Source organism: Neomonachus schauinslandi, chromosome 4, assembly GCF_002201575.2.
Source record: "Neomonachus schauinslandi chromosome 4, ASM220157v2, whole genome shotgun sequence".
Classification (NCBI taxonomy): domain Eukaryota; kingdom Metazoa; phylum Chordata; class Mammalia; order Carnivora; family Phocidae; genus Neomonachus; species Neomonachus schauinslandi.
Genome location: NC_058406.1, coordinates 95,206,366 through 95,222,650, shown reverse-complemented (window position 1 = coordinate 95,222,650; position 16,285 = coordinate 95,206,366). Strand labels below are relative to the sequence as shown.

The window sequence follows — 16,285 nt, the reverse complement described above, 5'->3', positions numbered from 1 at the left end:
CCAGCGGCCGCTAGCTCAACCAGGTCACCCGCAGACTGGGCCGCCACTGCGCAAGCGCATATGGCAGCTGCCGAGGCGCCTTTTAAACGTACCGGAAGTGACGTTTGTAACGGTGAGCCAGGTTCAGGGAAGATTCGGGTAGGTGAGCAGGGCAGGGGCTGTGGTCCTGGGCCACTATGAGCTGCACCATCGAGAAGATCCTGACAGATGCCAAGACGCTGCTGGAACGGCTGCGGGAGCACGACGCGGCCGCAGAGTCGCTAGTGGATCAGTCCGCCGCGCTGCACCGGCGAGTGGCAGCTATGCGGGAGGCGGGGACGGCGCTTCCGGACCAGGTCGGGCAGAGGGTAGGGGGCCGTGCCCGCAGGATCTGTGCACCCGAGGGGTGGAGGGCGAAGGAAGGTGGGAACTCGGCTTTAAGTTTATGCCTAGTCTCAGAGGGTGGCGGTGAGACCGTTCTGCGGGGTCGGGGTTGAGAATGCTGCCCTGGAGCCCCGATTCCTCCTCCTTCGGTTGCATCCGCGGCTGTTCTCCTGTTACGGCGCGCTTAGTCTGTCTCTGTTTGTCCAGTATCAAGAGGATGCATCCGATATAAAGGACATGTCCAAATTCAAACCTCACATTCTGCTGTCCCAAGAGAATACACAGATTAGAGACTTGCAGCAGGAAAACAGAGGTTAGTCAGGCCTTTTGGTGTAGTTATGATTCTCTCATATCCAGTAATATTTCAAAAGTTCTTGCCAAACTAACTATTCACATACTGTATGTATCTCCAGATTACTACTTTTAAAAGAGTTATTCTGTGATGGCCCAGTAACAATAAAGTTCGTTACATTACCCTTTTTAAGGTCATCTGATTTTGTATCTGTAGGCAGCTTATCAAAGGAGTGCTTAGTAGAGTTGAATTATTGCATAGCTTATTTATGTATCTGCATATGGATATTTGCACAAGAGTGTTAATATACTCAAGGGCTTGAATTTTTTATGTTTAAACATTAATTGAAATAAACACGTTAAGATTGAAGAGGTTTTTTAAATGTTCTTGTGCAAGGTGGAAGAACTGAATTTTAGCCTCAGGGTATATATTCTTAGGCTTCATGAGTACATTATTAATGATAGCAGTATGAAGTTATTTGTATATCAGTTGACAGCTTTCACATATATCATCCCATCGTATTCTCATATCTTCATTTTGATGTAGATAAGCCCTAGGTACTTAATATTACAATGCAGTTAAGAAATAGGCTCAGAGAGAGTAATGATTTGCATAAGAGTAGTAGTAAGCTAGTAACTCACTGAACTGAAGAAATCCATGTCTCTGATTCCACATCCCATGTTGTTTCTACCAGACTATGCTGCCTCTGCCTAGAAAGTTATTTTTCTCGTAGACCTTAACTGTTGAGTTTTATAGACTTAAACACTGATTATAACTTTGCATTCACAATATCTCATGGAGTGTCATAAAATTACAACTGTTAAAAGAGTTTTGGCTTTGGGAGCTATCTCTCAGACGTCACTGCCAAGCGATTTTATTTTTTTGATAGAGCTATGGGTTTCCTTGGAGGAACACCAGGATGCTTTGGAACTCATCATGAGCAAGTACCGGAAGCAGATGTTACAATTAATGGTTGCTAAAAAGGCCGTGGATGCTGAACCAGTCCTGAAAGCTCACCAGTCTCACTCTGCAGTAAGAAACTTTGATGAATAAATTCTGAATGAACGGGATTAAAATCTTGAACGGGATTAAAATCTTGAATTGTTTAAAATTGATTGCTTGTTTTTGAAGTAAGCTTGTTTTCCTTTCATGTTTATCACATTCGCTGTGGATTTTGCTGTAGCTTTGCAAGAATATGAATAGAAGGGAGTAAGGGGCTACTCAGGAGCTTTTTTCTTTCAGTGGGACTAAGGTTCCTCACTCCTGCCTGCCCCAAGATCTCTCTTTTTTTTTTAAGATTTTATTTATTTATTTGAGAGAGAGAATGAGATAGAGCATGAGAGGGTCAGAGGGAGAAGCAGACTCCCTGCCGAGCAGGGAGCCCGATGTGGGACTCGATCCCGGGACTCCAGGATCATGACCTGAGCCAAAGGCAGTCACTTAACCAACTGAGCCACCCAGGTGCCCCCAAGATCTCTTTTCAAGATGAATGGATGCTTATGCAAACATAAGGCAAGGTAGTGCTGAAGGTGCTTAGTAAATACTTGGTTATTACTATACTTTCACTAAAATATAAGCTCCTTGATTGTAAGGAGCATGGATTCTTCTCTTATCCCTAACACAGTACCTGGCACATAGGAGGCAGTCAGGTTTACTGACTGTTAAACTGAACTACATAGCATTATACTATGTTGTTTGGGGAGAGGTATGGTTTTTAAAAAATACATGGCATAGTTTCTACCCTTTGGTTGCTTAGGTTTTAATTTGAGAGAACCAGTAATTGTGCTTAAGTTTGTAGAGTGCTTCACAGGTGTCATTGTACATTCATATGTACTATATCATTTAAGCCTGGATTGATAGATTGGCACCGCACTATCTGTTCCATGAAATTTATGAAAGATAAGTTTCATCTTAGATTCCTTTGAAAGCATTTTACGGACTTAACAAAAGTCTTAGGGAACAGGAATATTTTAAATATGTGACTAGCTCTCAAAGTAAATAAATAAATAGCTCTCGTCCAGAAGAGAAAAATAAACTATTTTCTGTAATCTGGAGGAAAAAACTTAAACCTTAATACGGTTTAGCTCATGTGAAAAACTTTGGAAGAGATATATCCAAAGATAGAATAAGGTACCTTGGAATATGGTAGGCTTCCTGCCAATAAAAGTATTCAGTGGGTGGTTAGACTAGAATCAATCTTGAAAACAAATTGTGAATACCACAAATGACTTTATTATGGCTTTGCCTCTAAGGACTCAGATTACGGTGAAACTCCTGTGTAACTTCTTAGCATAGATTAAATGCACTTTCTAACATCATAATGCACAAGTTCTCATGAACTTCATATCTGCAGAAAAGATAACTTTTTCACCTTTTTTTCTTAATATCTTCACAGGAAATTGAGAGTCAGATTGACAGAATCTGTGAAATGGGAGAAGTGATGAGGAAAGCAGTTCAGGTGGATGATGACCAATTTTGTAAAATTCAGGAAAAACTAGCCCAATTAGAGGTAAGGTTGTTGCTATTGTAAGCTCACAATATTCAGGGAGTTTTCTCAGAGTCTGGAAGGTATGCCATCACTATCCTAGCAGTGTATTGATGTTTTCTGTGCGTTCATGATTTAAAATTAAAACTCCTCCTCCAGGGGCGTCTGGGTGTCTCAGTCGGTTGAGCGTCTGACTCTTGATTTCAGCTCAGGTCATGATCCAGGGATGTGAGATCGAGCCCCGTGTTGGGCTCCACCCTCAGCTTCTGTCTGCTTGAGATCCTCTCCCTCTTCCTCTGCTCCTCTTCCTGTTCCCTCTCTCTCTCTCTAAAAAAATAAAATAAATCTTAAAAGAAAACAATTCCTTCTCCATACCCTTTTCAGGAAAGTAAATATAATTAGCAGCAAACAATGAAAATGCCAACTATGTATTGGCTAGAAATTGAGATATTATCATATCAAGAGGGTAGAGAGAGTGGAAGAGACAAATTACATGGGAGCTAAAATCCCTCCTCTGGGGACGCCTGAGTGGCTCAGTTGGTTAAGCATCTGCCTTTGGCTCAGGTCATGATCCCAGGGTCCTGGGATAAGAGCCCCACATCGGCTCCCTGCTCCATGGGGAACCTGCTTCTCCCTCTCCCTCTGCCTGCCACTCCCCCTACTGTGTGCTCTCTCTCTCTCTCTCTCCCCCTCTCCTCCTCGCTTTCTGACAAGTAAATCAAATCTTTAAAAAATAAAAAAATCTGGGGAGCACCCAAGTGGCTCAGTCGTTGAGCGTCTGCTTTCACCTCAGGTCATGATCCCAGGGTCCTGGGATCGAGCCCCACATCAGGCTCCCTGCTCAGAGGGAGGCCTGCTTCTCCCTCTCCCACTCCCCCAGCTTGTGTTGCCTCTCTCACTGTGTCTCTCTCTGTCAAATAAATTAAAAAATAAATAAATAAAAAATAAATTTTTAAAATTTTAAATAAATAAAATCCCTCCTGTCATAAAAGGAAGTCAAATAGGTAATGTCTGAAATTGATCAAGAAATAGCAGAACAGGCATATTAATAATTATTAATTATTCCTCTTAATTATGGAAGTAAGTACCAAAAGAAATAGATAAAAGTATTAAAAATGGGGGCGCCTGGGTGGCTCAGATGGTTAAGCGTCTGCCTTTGGCTTGGGTCATGATCCCAGGGTCCTAATCGAGCCCCACGTCCGGCTCCTCACTCAGCGGGGAGCTTGCTTCTCCCTCTCCCTCTGCCTCTCCCCCTGCTCATGCTCTCTCTCTGTATCTCTGTGTCTCAAATGAATAAATTAAAAAATCTTAATAAAAAAAAAAGTATTTTATAAAAGTGGTTGCCTTTGGAGAACAAAGCCAAGGGTCTGCCGTTTATTTTATAAACCTTATAGGCTTGATTTTTTAAAAGTTATTTTCGTGTAATATTTTAATTGTAATAGCAATAATTTACAAAAAAAAAGGCATAGGGGTATTAGTATGCCTAGAAAATTATTAAGAAAACACATTACAATAGATGGTTTGAATGTTGCTTATTACCAGATGCTATCATGGTGGGCCCTTTGAGAAATAACAGAAAGAAAAAGATAGGATATCCCTGCTCAGAGTCTAGTGAAAGGAATAAGACTACTACTTATATGATATGAAATGGTTTATACATGCTAGGAGAGATGCACAGTATCAAGGGAAGCACTTTATGTGGTAGACGATTTAATGACCATGGGCCCAGACTCTTGGTGAAGCCTGAGGATGCTATGGTTTACCAGAATTTCCTGCAGAGAGAATAAGGATGAAGAGTGCAAGCTGCCCTACCTGGAAATCAAAGGGAGTGACAGGGTCCCAAGTAGGAATTAGGAGTTAGTTAAAGTGATAGAATGACCTTATCTACACTATCCCTGATTTACTTAGATATGGAAAGAGCCCTAAGGAAATATGGGACAAATTTTACTTATATTTTAAGTGGAAAGAACACAAGCTTCAGATTGAAACCCCAGCAATACCACATCCAAGTTCTCTGAATTTGGACAAGTTTTTGGACTTTTGTGAGCTACAGTGTCCTTATCTTAAAGAGAACATGGATGTGGGCAATGGTATCTGCCCTACAGGTTGTTTTGAGATGATATATGTAAGACACCCAGTGGTACCTGACTTTCCCAGTGAGTAGTCTCTTCCCCTTTTCCTTTCTCCAAAATATCCAGGAGAGAAGACTGAGCAGAGTCAAAATATTATTAGGAATGTAAAAGTTAGAAGAAACAGTAGTACAACTTGTGGGAACCACAAAAAGTATGACAAGCAGTGAATTCCTCAGGTGGAGGGAGGCTTTTTTTCTTTTTTGTCCTAAAACAGGGCATGTAGAAATTACTCGGGAAATGTATGTTAAATGATTAATAATTCGTGTTTTAGGAAATTCTCAGTTATTTTGTTTCCATAAAATGTTTAAAATTAAAATAATATACTTTCTGTTCCTGGGCCAAAACAATGTATTCTGATGCAGTTTAACAGTCAAAATACCTGAAATAAACTTTTTTTTTTTTCCAGCTTGAAAATAAGGAACTTCGAGAATTATTGTCCATCAGCAGTGAGTCTCTTCAGGTCAGGAAGGAAAACTCAATGGCCACTGCTTCCCAAGCCATCAAATAACTCAACTTCTGAATGACAGCTGGAGATTGTTTATCAAGGAAGGAAGTTATTATCTTTCGAGTATTGTCCATTTAGTGTCTTGCCTCAGACTTGATTTAGTGTTGATTAAAGGTATCAGGTGGCAGTTTAGAATTCGCAGTCAAATTGACTGTCCACAAAACGGTTTTTGGGTATGTTCGTGAAAATACACACTGAGTTTCACCATTCCTTTCTCTAAGAGACTACTTTTAATTTTCAGTTCTGGGACCTCAATTTATATAAACCGTTATCGGTTCCTTTTTGTTTCTTCACATCTCTCAAACTTAGATCCTTTTATTATAAGCCAGCAATTTTATTTTATATAGGATTATAAATTACAATTCTAAAAAATTTTTAAGAGATTAGCTTTTTAAATGTATTTGGTATAAACCTAGATTTTTTTTTCCATTTGAGAAAAGTAATACAATTCCACACAACTAGATTGGCAGATTCTCTGATTTGTACATTCACCTCCTTTGAAGTTTTAAGTCTCTCTGGTGCTAAGAGTTGGCACTTTATGACCTGGTGTCTTTATTCTTAATTTGAGAGAACCTACTGCTAGTCCCCAAGAAACATACTTGAAAATAAGTAAAAGTAGAGTCATCATATTGTTCAAAGAATCCAGAGAAATTTGTCCTGTGTGTGTACACATACACATGTACTCTTAGTTCAAATGCTGAAAGTAGCTGTTACTCTATTAGATATTAGTAGTCAATTTTTCAATATTGTCCTCCTTGGAAAACTTCAACTTGGGTGGTTTACTCAGTTGAAGAGCATATAATGGGTTTATTCACATCATAGTTTTTAGGTACTACATTCTGTTTAATTTATATATAACTTGTATTTTATAGTTAAGAACCATCACTTACTTGGATGTCTTTCATTACTAGTACTGATAGTTGGCTTTCTTTTTAGATCCATTTTTCATGAGGAAGCAAAGTTTTATCACCTAATGAGAGTTATCACATTCGTTGTGCTGTGTAGACAACAAAGCAGTGTTGAGATTCAAATGCTGAGCGGTAAACTAGCTCACTCATCAATTCACTTGCCTATCTCAGTTTAGTCACATGCCAGATTTACAAATTACTTCATGTTATACTATCAATTTAGGTTTGCCCAAAAATAATTGAAATAATGAATCCTAAACCTGTCCATACTTTTCCAGTAGCACTAAGCACCATACTGCACAGGAGAGACGCAGTATTAAAAAGAGTTTGTTGTTAGTGCTTTTGTGTGATGTAAAATTTCTTTTGTACTGCCATAAAGAAGTAACTCCAGTTAAAACTATAAAACCTCACTAAGATATCCTGAAAGCATCTGATCCCACTAATACTGAAAGGACTTGGCCTATAGTGGTGGTCTTTAATGATTAGGTATATGTCATTTAAGAAACTCAAATTTCTATTCGAAGTCCTGCATAGAATTTGAAAAATACTTCCACCCCCACTGTAGGCATTTTTATCTTGTTTCCCAACAGTAAGTAAAACTTAAGTCCAGCCATTTGGCTTGAGGTATATGCCCTAAGTGCCACTGTGTGTCCCACGGTTCCACTCAGGAAGCAGGTACCCCTACATGATATGTCAGCTGCCATGGCCAGTTTTCAGTAAAAATGATAAAGTCATCAAATGGCCCATTAAAGTATAACATGGTGTCTCTTTATCTACCTTATGTTCCTTTAAAGTTGTTTATAAAGTTGTTCACATCTCAGATATCAGGATAAATTTATGTTAACTTTTCCCCCTGGCAAATCAAAAGCTTGAAGTTTGAGTGAAAGAGCTCTCAGTGCCCTACAAAATGTAAATTCTGGCTGGTGTTAATACAAATACATCATTTCTAATAAAAACATTTTAAGAGTAATAGTTAATTTTACTCAGTAATGAATCTACTTATTAGAAAATACAAAGGTTTATTTTTCACATATATAGCAACCTGTCAAGTAGGGCTTTTCATAAGTATTTTGTAATTAGCATAAGGTGGTCAGCAGTATAACTCTACAAATAGCTGTTTCTAAAATGGTGAGATTTCCTCATGATTAAAAATCAAAATTATACAATTACAAATCATATTATAAAATTAAAACTGAGTTTGGAAGTACCTTGAAAAATGCTTAAAGATTATCCACTTTTACCTTAATAATACCTTACCTTTTACCTTGACTTATAGTAATACATTATGCATAATTTGATTCAAACATTGAAGGTCTATTTCAGTGTTCCCCAAAATGGTTTGCTGACAACTGAAATAGAAATTAGGGAATGGGATCTAGGAATTTGTATTTTAATAATTGTCCCAAATAACTTCTAAGGATACTAGTTTGAGAATGTCTAATCTATGTACCAGACACTTCATTCAGGATTATGAATAGAAAAAAGGTGGGGGAAAGGCCTTGACACTTTTTGAAGAAAAATTTGGTAGAGAAGACAGATATACATATAATTACAGTGCAGTGATACATCCAATATGAGGATGTATAGGATACAGAGGAGGGGCTATATGGAGGAGAAAGCTTGGTGCTTTCTAGTTATCGTATAATCTCCATTTTAACTATACCTCATTTTACACATACTCAGGCACAAGGAGATTATGCTATATGTCTAAACTAGAACAAAGATTCCAACCCAGAGAGACTCTTAAACATATTCTTAACCACTAAGTTAAGATGCCTTTAAACGCCAAATACTGGTTGGCGTTCAAGTGGTTCTTGATTAGCAAAATCTATTTTTAGTAATAGTGCACAAGAAATAACCACAGCCCATATACTAGAAAATATGAATTCAATAAATGCAGTCATAACTAATGAGACATATTTGTCATCTCTTTCTAGAATGATGTAACTGAGAGCTTGTATACACACAACTGACATGGACAGTGTTTAATTAGTGGTCTTACCTGTGTACGGAAAAGTGCAGTTCTGTCTTTCAAATCTGCCTCCTTAGTGTGTGGCTTTTCATCCTTCATGTTCTTTTGGTTACAAAAAGGTTGGCGCTGTATCAGATGTCTTAGCCATATTGAAGGCAGGAAAAAAAGGGAAACGGCCTATGCCAACTGTGTGTATACTCTTATGATAAAAAGCAAAGCTTTCCCAGAAATTCCAGACAGATTTCCCTGTCTTACTTGCCTACCTCTTTAAATGGTTACTTCTATTTGCAAAAGCTGGGTACATAGTTGCCTCAATCAGTATTCAAGGAGGAAAGAGTATTGAGAAAGCAATTAATGATGTCTGACAAGTCCTTTTATGTTGAATAGTTTTTAACAAATGAAAGCATTAGCTGACAGTGTTGGTGTTGGGTAGCCAAGAGAATGGGCTATGGCAGACAACTGTCATTTCTTTTCTGGCTGCCCAATATCCTTATTCCTATCCTGTTTAGGGAATCCCTCATCTAATGAGGCAAAGCCTTCCTCCTAAGAAATTTGAAAGTGTCAGATAAATGTTTTCCCGGCCTCTTTTGCAGCTAAGGAAGATGCATCCACCTCAAACTTTAAAGTTAGGCAAAGAAGCAGGAAACTGTACAGAATTCTTTGAGCAAAGGCCTATAACACTGGCTACTATATGCAGTTCCACAGAGGAGCAGCAGAAGTGGCTTTAATGACATTCAGTATCCAGTGTCAGCAAAGTCAGTGGTGTAAGCTGCAGTGTCTCTGCCACATAGTGGGATCTGCACTGAAGGAGTTACCTGAAGTGATTAGAGGCTCTCTAGCCTCTAATTCTGGTTTTCTGGCTGTCTTAGAGATCCTGAGGATTGCTTATTAGCCTTCTAATAAAATCACTTTTTGTTAAAGTTATCCTGAATTGCCTATAATTAAGAATGCTGATTGATAAAATAAGCATAGTTTTAAACACAACCATGCCAGGAGCACCTGGGTGGCTCAGTCAGTTAAGTGCCCAACTCTTGATCTCAGTTCCTGTCTTGATTTCAGGGTTGTGAGTTCAAGCCCCGTGTTGGGCTCCACGATAAGCGAGGAGCCTACTTAAAAACAAAAGAAAACAACCATGCAAATATAAATTTTGTCAATACTTTATACATAGTGTTATACTTACATTTTAATATTTGACACATAAAAGGATGTGTAACATGCAAATAGATTATCAAGCATAATCATTTGTCACCTAAGAATTAGAACATTACCCATACTTTGCATTTATCTATTTGAATTCCTCTCCTGTCTCTCCCCACCTCCCTACTCCCTCTTTTTCATAGTTCTCTCACATGCAAAAAGACCTAAAATATGTATGTATCCCTAAAGTGACATTTTTTAGTTTTGTTCCTTTTTGAGCTTTATAAAAATGGTATTGTATGTTACACATAGTCTATGGGGATCTGATTTTTTTCACTCAACATTATGTTTCTGAGATCCTTTTGTTGTACATAGCTGTCATTTATTTCCACTGATGTACAATATTTCATTGTGTGACTATATAATAGATTGTTAAAATACATATATAATAGTACAATTATGCATTTTTAAAATCCTTGCTAATATCTGACTAATTTTTAATTCTCCATCTACCTCATTTAGATTAGATACATTTCACAATAAGCAGTCATATTGCACATTTTTCAGCTATTTCACTTGCAGTTGTCTCAGCAACCTTCAGAGGGAATTAAGGACTATTATCTGCTAATATAATGGAAAGCAGATCATGCTTTTTCTTTTGTTACTCACAAAGAATCCTAAAGAGGAGGCAGAATCTTCAGAGCTTCTGAATGAACTACAATTCACTCAACATTTGATCTAGCCTCCTGAAAATACCGATCCTAAGATTCATTTTTTTTTCATATTTTAACATCTCTGAAATTGGGATAGGTCTTATACATGTAGGGGTTTGTAATGTAGTTGATCCTAAGCAAAAGCAAAATTGGCCATGTTCCTGATGGCATGACTGGCCAAAGGTAAGCTCTTGGTATTTTGGTCAAGAAACTTTTAAGGGGCGCCTGGGTGGCTCAGTTGATTAAGCATCTGCCTTCGACTCCAATCATGATCCCAGAGTCCTGGGATCGAGCCCCACATCGGGTTCCTCGCTCAGCAGGGAGCATGCTTCTCCCTTTCCCTCTGCCTGCTGCTCCCCCTGCTTGTACTCTCTCTCTCAATCTCTGGCAAATAAATAAAATCTTTTAAAAAAAAAACTATTTTAAGCACTATTTGAGAAGGGAATAGGGGTTTAGCTGTTGTCTGTGAACTTTCCATTCATGTGAACCTTCTTGTAAGATCAAGAGAGTGCCAGCATAAGAACTTGGAGTATGGCTGTATGCATTCTCTATTGCTATATAACAGATTACTGCAAATTTAGCACCTTAAAGCAATGCCCATTTATTCTCTTACAATTCTGTAGGTCAGAAGTCCATGCAGGGTTTAACTAGGGTCCCATCTAATGATCTCACAAGGCTGAAATCAAGGTGTCAACATAGGCTAGCATCTCATCTGAGGCTCTGGGCCCTCTCTCAAGTTCACATGGTTGTTGGCAAAATTCATTTCTGTGCAGGGGTAAAACTCCTAGGACTTCACGGCCAACAGGAGATCATCTCTCTGACCTCCCTTGTCTCCCACCTCTAGACTCCCCTCATAAAAGCTCACCTGAGGGGTGCCTAGGCGGCTCAGTCAGTTAAGCAACTGACTCAGTTTTGGCTCAGGTCATGATCTCAGGGTCCTGAGATTGAGCCTTGTGTCGGGCTCCACACTCAGCTCAGGGGCTGCTTGAGATTCTCTCCCTCCCGCTCTGACCCTCCCCTCACTCACACCCTCTCTCTCCTCTAAGAATAAATAAATAAAATCTTACAAATAAAAAAATAAAAGCTCACCTGCTTAGGTTAGGCCCAACCAGAAGAATCTTCCTCTTGATTAACCCAACTGATCAGAGATCTTAATTACAACTGCAGTAATCTCTTTGCCATAAAGGAGGTAGGAGGTATCCTCTAATATCCACAGGTCCAGCCCATGCTCAAGAGCAGGGGATTATACACAGCATGTACACTAGGTGGTGGGATTCTCGGTAGCCATTTTAGAATTCTGCCGACCACATGGCTTTTAGCAGCTTGGAATAAAATCCTGGATACAACAATGAAGCACTCCTAGGACATCCTGCATTACCAGTAATCTTGGTGGCCCAAGAATAATTCTGTGAGGAAAAACTTGCACATATATGAGCCAAAAAGAGATTCAGCAAGATCAATGTATGCTAAAATTAGTGAACTAATTTTTAGTTCATTTAAGTACATTTTAATACATTTAAGCAGAAAAAGGTACTTGCCTAGTCTCTTGTTAGTTTCCTAGAGTTACCATAACATTACTACAAATGGATGGCTTAAAACAACAGAAATTTATTCTCACAGTTCTGATGGCTAGAAGTGTGAAATTAAGGTGTTGACAAGATTGGTTCTTTCTGGAGGATCTAAGGGAGAATGTGTTCCCTCTTTTCTAGCTTCTACCAATTCTTGTATTCCTTGGCTTCTAGATATAGTACTGCAATTTCTGTCTCGTCTTCATATAATGTTCTCCCAATATGTCTGTGTCTGTGTCCAAATTCCCCTCTTCTAAGAAAACCAGTCATTGGATTAGTGTTTACTGTAATTCAGTATGATTTCATCTTAATTTGATTACATCTGCAAAGACCCTATTCCCAAAAAGGCCATATTCTGAGCTTCTGAGTAGACATGAATTTTGAGAGGACAATTCAATTAAGTATAGTCCCAAAGTTTCTCCCCCCCACCCCAAACATTTAGTAATTATAAAGGAAAAATAACAACTTTACTTACGAATAATCCTGGCAGACTCCACTTTAACCAATTGATTAAGGCAAACATCACTAATAATACATTTCAACATTTTATGACCCTTGGTATGATGCAGTGAGAAGGGTACATAATCTAAATAATGTTTCAAGGGAAAGATCAGATAAAAACAAGCAGAGGGATGTTTACAAAATAACTGACCAATGTTGTTGCAAAGTGTTCAGGTCATGAAAGATAAGGAACTATCATAGAATGGAGGAGAGTAAGGAGACATAACAACTAAATACAGGGTGGGATCCTGGATTTGATTCTGGAAAAGAAAATGGATATTAGGGAAAAAACTGACAAAACCTGAATTAATTTTGTAGTTTAGTTAATGTTGTGTCAAGGTTAATTTCCTTGTTTTGAAAATTGTTCTATGGTTAGGTAAACTTAACATAATGGGAAACTGGGTGAAGAGTTTATGAGAACTTTCTATACAATTTTTCTAATTCTTTTGTAAGTCTAAAATCATCTCAACAGGGACACCTGGGTGGCTCAGTTGGCTAAGCGTCTGCCTTTCGCTCAGGTCATGATCCCAGGGTCCTGGGATGGAAGCCCTGCATTGGGCTCCCTGCTCCGCAGGGAGCCTGCTTCTCCCTCTGTCTGCTGCTCCCCCTGCTTGTGTGCATGTGCTCTCTCTCTCTCTGACAAATAAATAAAATAAAATATTTAAAAAATAAAATAATCTCAACAAATACATATTCTCCTGATTACTAATGAGGCTGAGCATAATTTCAAATGCTTATTTGCCTATACAATTTTTTATTTTTTTTATTTTATTTCTTTTAAACAAGATTTTATTTATTTGAGAGAGAGACCATGAGCAGGGAGTAGGGGCAGAGCGAGAGGGAGAAGCAGACTCCTCGCTGAGCAGGGAGCCCAATGCAGGGCTTCCATCCAGTGAGCCACCCAGGTGCCCCTATACAGTTTTTTTTAATGTAGACATTCAAGTCATTCCCCCATTTCTTTTCCTTGACTTTTTCTTATTTATATGTATTAATTTAGTATATAGTCATGATACTAATACATTATCAGTTTTACGTGTTGCCTTTACTCTCCTAATTTGTTGATTTTTAATTTTTTTAATGCTGTCTGTTGATCAATGACTATATTAAAATATAGTCAAATTTATTACTACAAAGAAAGAGATTCAGAAGAGTTAGGCTTTGTGAAGAAGTTTTAGGAATACCTTCACCAATTTACTTTGCTTATTTATTTTTACTTTATATACACACGAGTGACACATGATAAAAACGTTTTTAAACTTTTATCTAATTAAACCTAAACTACATCTAAACAAGTTTTAAAGCACTCCATTAATAAATATAAAAATTCTAAGTAATAACAATATTATGTCAGAGTGAAATGGCAACATATTTTCTTCCTGCTGGTGCACAAATAATGATGTATCATACAATCAATACTGTCTTAGATTTAATGAAATGTATAATTCATTCATTTGATGAATATTTATTAAGTACTTACTGTTATATTAGTCCCTGTCCTAGGTTTAGGGGATGCAATGATGAACCAGAGAACTGAAGCCTGGGCTATTGTTTAGGAAGAAGAGGAATAAACAAATTCATAAATGTGTTAATTTTGGATAGCAATACATGTTATAAAGACAATAAAACAAGATAATGTTATAGAGAGTGACAGCAATAGTGGGTACTTTTACTTTAGAGAAGATCTTTGTGAGGCAGTAACATTTGAGCTAAAAACTGAATGATGAGAAAGTGCCAAAAAGTGATGATTGGTAGTGGTGGCGGGCACCTGGTTGGTTCAGTCAGTTGAGCGTCAGGCTCTTAGTTTCTGCTCAGGTCATGATCTCAGGGTCCTGGAACTGGGCTCCATGTTGGCCTCCATGGCCAGTGAGGAGTCTGCTTCAGGATTCTCTCCCCCTTCCTCTGCCCTCCAACCACGAGTGCGCACGTGTGCATGCTCTCTCAAATGAATAAAATAAATCTTAAAAAAAAATAAGTGATGATTTGGGGAAAGAGAATTCCAGATGGAGGCAACAGTAAATGCAAGAGTTCTGAGTAGAAACAAATCTACAATGTTGGAAGAACGAAAATAGCAATGGAATTGAATCATGGTGAACTAGGGGTTAGAGATTTAGTGGGAACTAGGTCATTTAGGGCCTTGTAGGCCATGGTAAAAGAGTTTGGATTTTAAGTGCAATTGGTTTTCATTAGGATCTAATTTAAGTTTAATTAACAATATTCTTTTGTTCCACCTTTCCCTTTGGTTAACTGATTCTCAAAGCTAAAGTGTTATGGTGACTACCTTTATAGTGCAGCGGCTTAGCATGTCCACATAATTCTTGCCTTAAGTGCAATGTTGACACTTTAAAGGAAAGCATATAGTTTTTGCATTATTCTTATTTAGATTCTAACATTTTATTATATATTGCTTCTTATTCTTATTTACATAATGCATTTGAACTGTTGGGGGCTTGTTAATGAATACAAAGTTTTAGAATGCAGGATTCTAGGACTAAATCTTAATTATTTCTTAATAAGAAGAAATGATTATTCTTTATGAAAGTTTCTGCTCTAAGTGGTGTTTTCCTGTTCTAAAATCTTGAATATTGATCCCTTTACTATCCACTATTACCTAAATTTTATAAAAAGAAGTTCCCTTTATCTTCCCTAAATAGGAAGGACATAATGTCAGAATAAAAACAGTCCTTAAAATCTTGAATAAATTTAGCCTTATTTTTTAAAAATCTCCACATTGACCTAATTTTTCTCATTTTATAGAGAACTTACAAAAATCTCATCCTAGGAGCGCCTGGGTGGCTCAGTCGTTAAGCGTCTGCCTTCGGCTCAGGTCATGATCCCAGGGTCCTGGGATCGAGCCCCACATCGGACTCCCTGGTAGGCAGGAACCCTGCTTCTCCCTCTCCCACTCCCCCTGTTTGTGTTCCCTCTCTCGCTGTCTCTCTGTCAAATAAATAAATAAAATATTAAAAAAAAAAATCCTGGGGCGCCTGGGTGGCTCAGTCATTAAGCGTCTGCCTTCGGCTCGGGTCGTGGTCCCAGGGTCCTGGGATCGAGCCCCGCATCGGGCTCCCTGCTCAGGGGGAAGCCTGCTCCTCCCTCTCCCACTCCCCCTGCTTGTGATCTCTCTCTCACTGTGTCTCTCTCTGTCAAATAAATAAATAAAATCTTTAAAAAAAAAAAAACTCATCCTATACAGCTGCCATCACTGCTCAAGAAAACCTTACAAATATGTAAAGGATGGTTACTTTTGATTGTCAAATATACTCTAGAGACATGTGCTTATTGATATTTGTAGAGAGAGAAAAAAACCATAATTATAATCAATTTCATTGTCTCTTTAAGTTTCTCAGAGAAGAAAAACCAATATGATAAATACCAAAAAATAATGTATGCATTTTTTTGTTTCACGTTATTCCTTAATAGACTAAATATCTCCTCAAAATCCATGACTACCCCCGTTGTATAGGAAAAGGTTTCCCAAGTGACTTCACAAATTTCTGCTTTAACTTATTTCTGTTTAAAAAAATGAACATAACTATATTTTTGAGCTTTTTAATTTGACTTCAAAATTAATCTGAAAAAAAAATTATTGCCACAAAATGTAGTGATCTTCTAAAAATGAAGCCAACCTCTAATTATGGGTAGTACTTGTATAAAGAATAAATCACTTAAACTAGTGATTTAAATCAAATGACTCCATCTTTTGCTTTCT

The 16,285-nt window shown here is 38.0% G+C and overlaps 1 protein-coding gene across 2 annotated transcripts; it reads left to right on the top strand.

The window, feature by feature from the left end:
* Window positions 1-122: 122 nt before the first annotated feature.
* SIKE1 (suppressor of IKBKE 1) lies at window positions 123-9,353 on the top strand. Of its 2 annotated transcripts, none has more exons than XM_021690018.1 (5): window positions 123-335; window positions 571-676; window positions 1,545-1,687; window positions 3,051-3,164; window positions 5,679-9,353. In XM_021690018.1, the coding sequence occupies exons 1-5, from the start codon at window positions 177-179 to the stop codon at window positions 5,778-5,780; spliced, it is 624 nt and encodes a 207-aa protein (XP_021545693.1). In that variant the 5' UTR covers window positions 123-176; the 3' UTR covers window positions 5,781-9,353. The 2 variants fall into 2 exon arrangements, with proteins under 2 accessions (XP_021545693.1, XP_044770042.1); XM_044914107.1 differs by having other exon boundaries at window positions 123-347.
* Window positions 9,354-16,285: the final 6,932 nt, after the last annotated feature.

What these genes read in the sequence shown, in the direction of transcription:
- SIKE1 (XM_044914107.1), top strand. Translation starts at nt 177, where the DNA reads ATGAGCTGCACCATCGAGAAGATCCTGACAGATGCCAAGACGCTGCTG. An exon ending in CGGACCAGGTCGGGCAGAGG is followed by an intron (nt 348 to 570) that starts GTAGGGGGCCGT and finishes CTGTTTGTCCAG; the next exon opens with TATCAAGAGGATGCATCCGA. An exon ending in AAAAACTAGCCCAATTAGAG is followed by an intron (nt 3,165 to 5,678) that starts GTAAGGTTGTTG and finishes TTTTTTTTCCAG; the next exon opens with CTTGAAAATAAGGAACTTCG.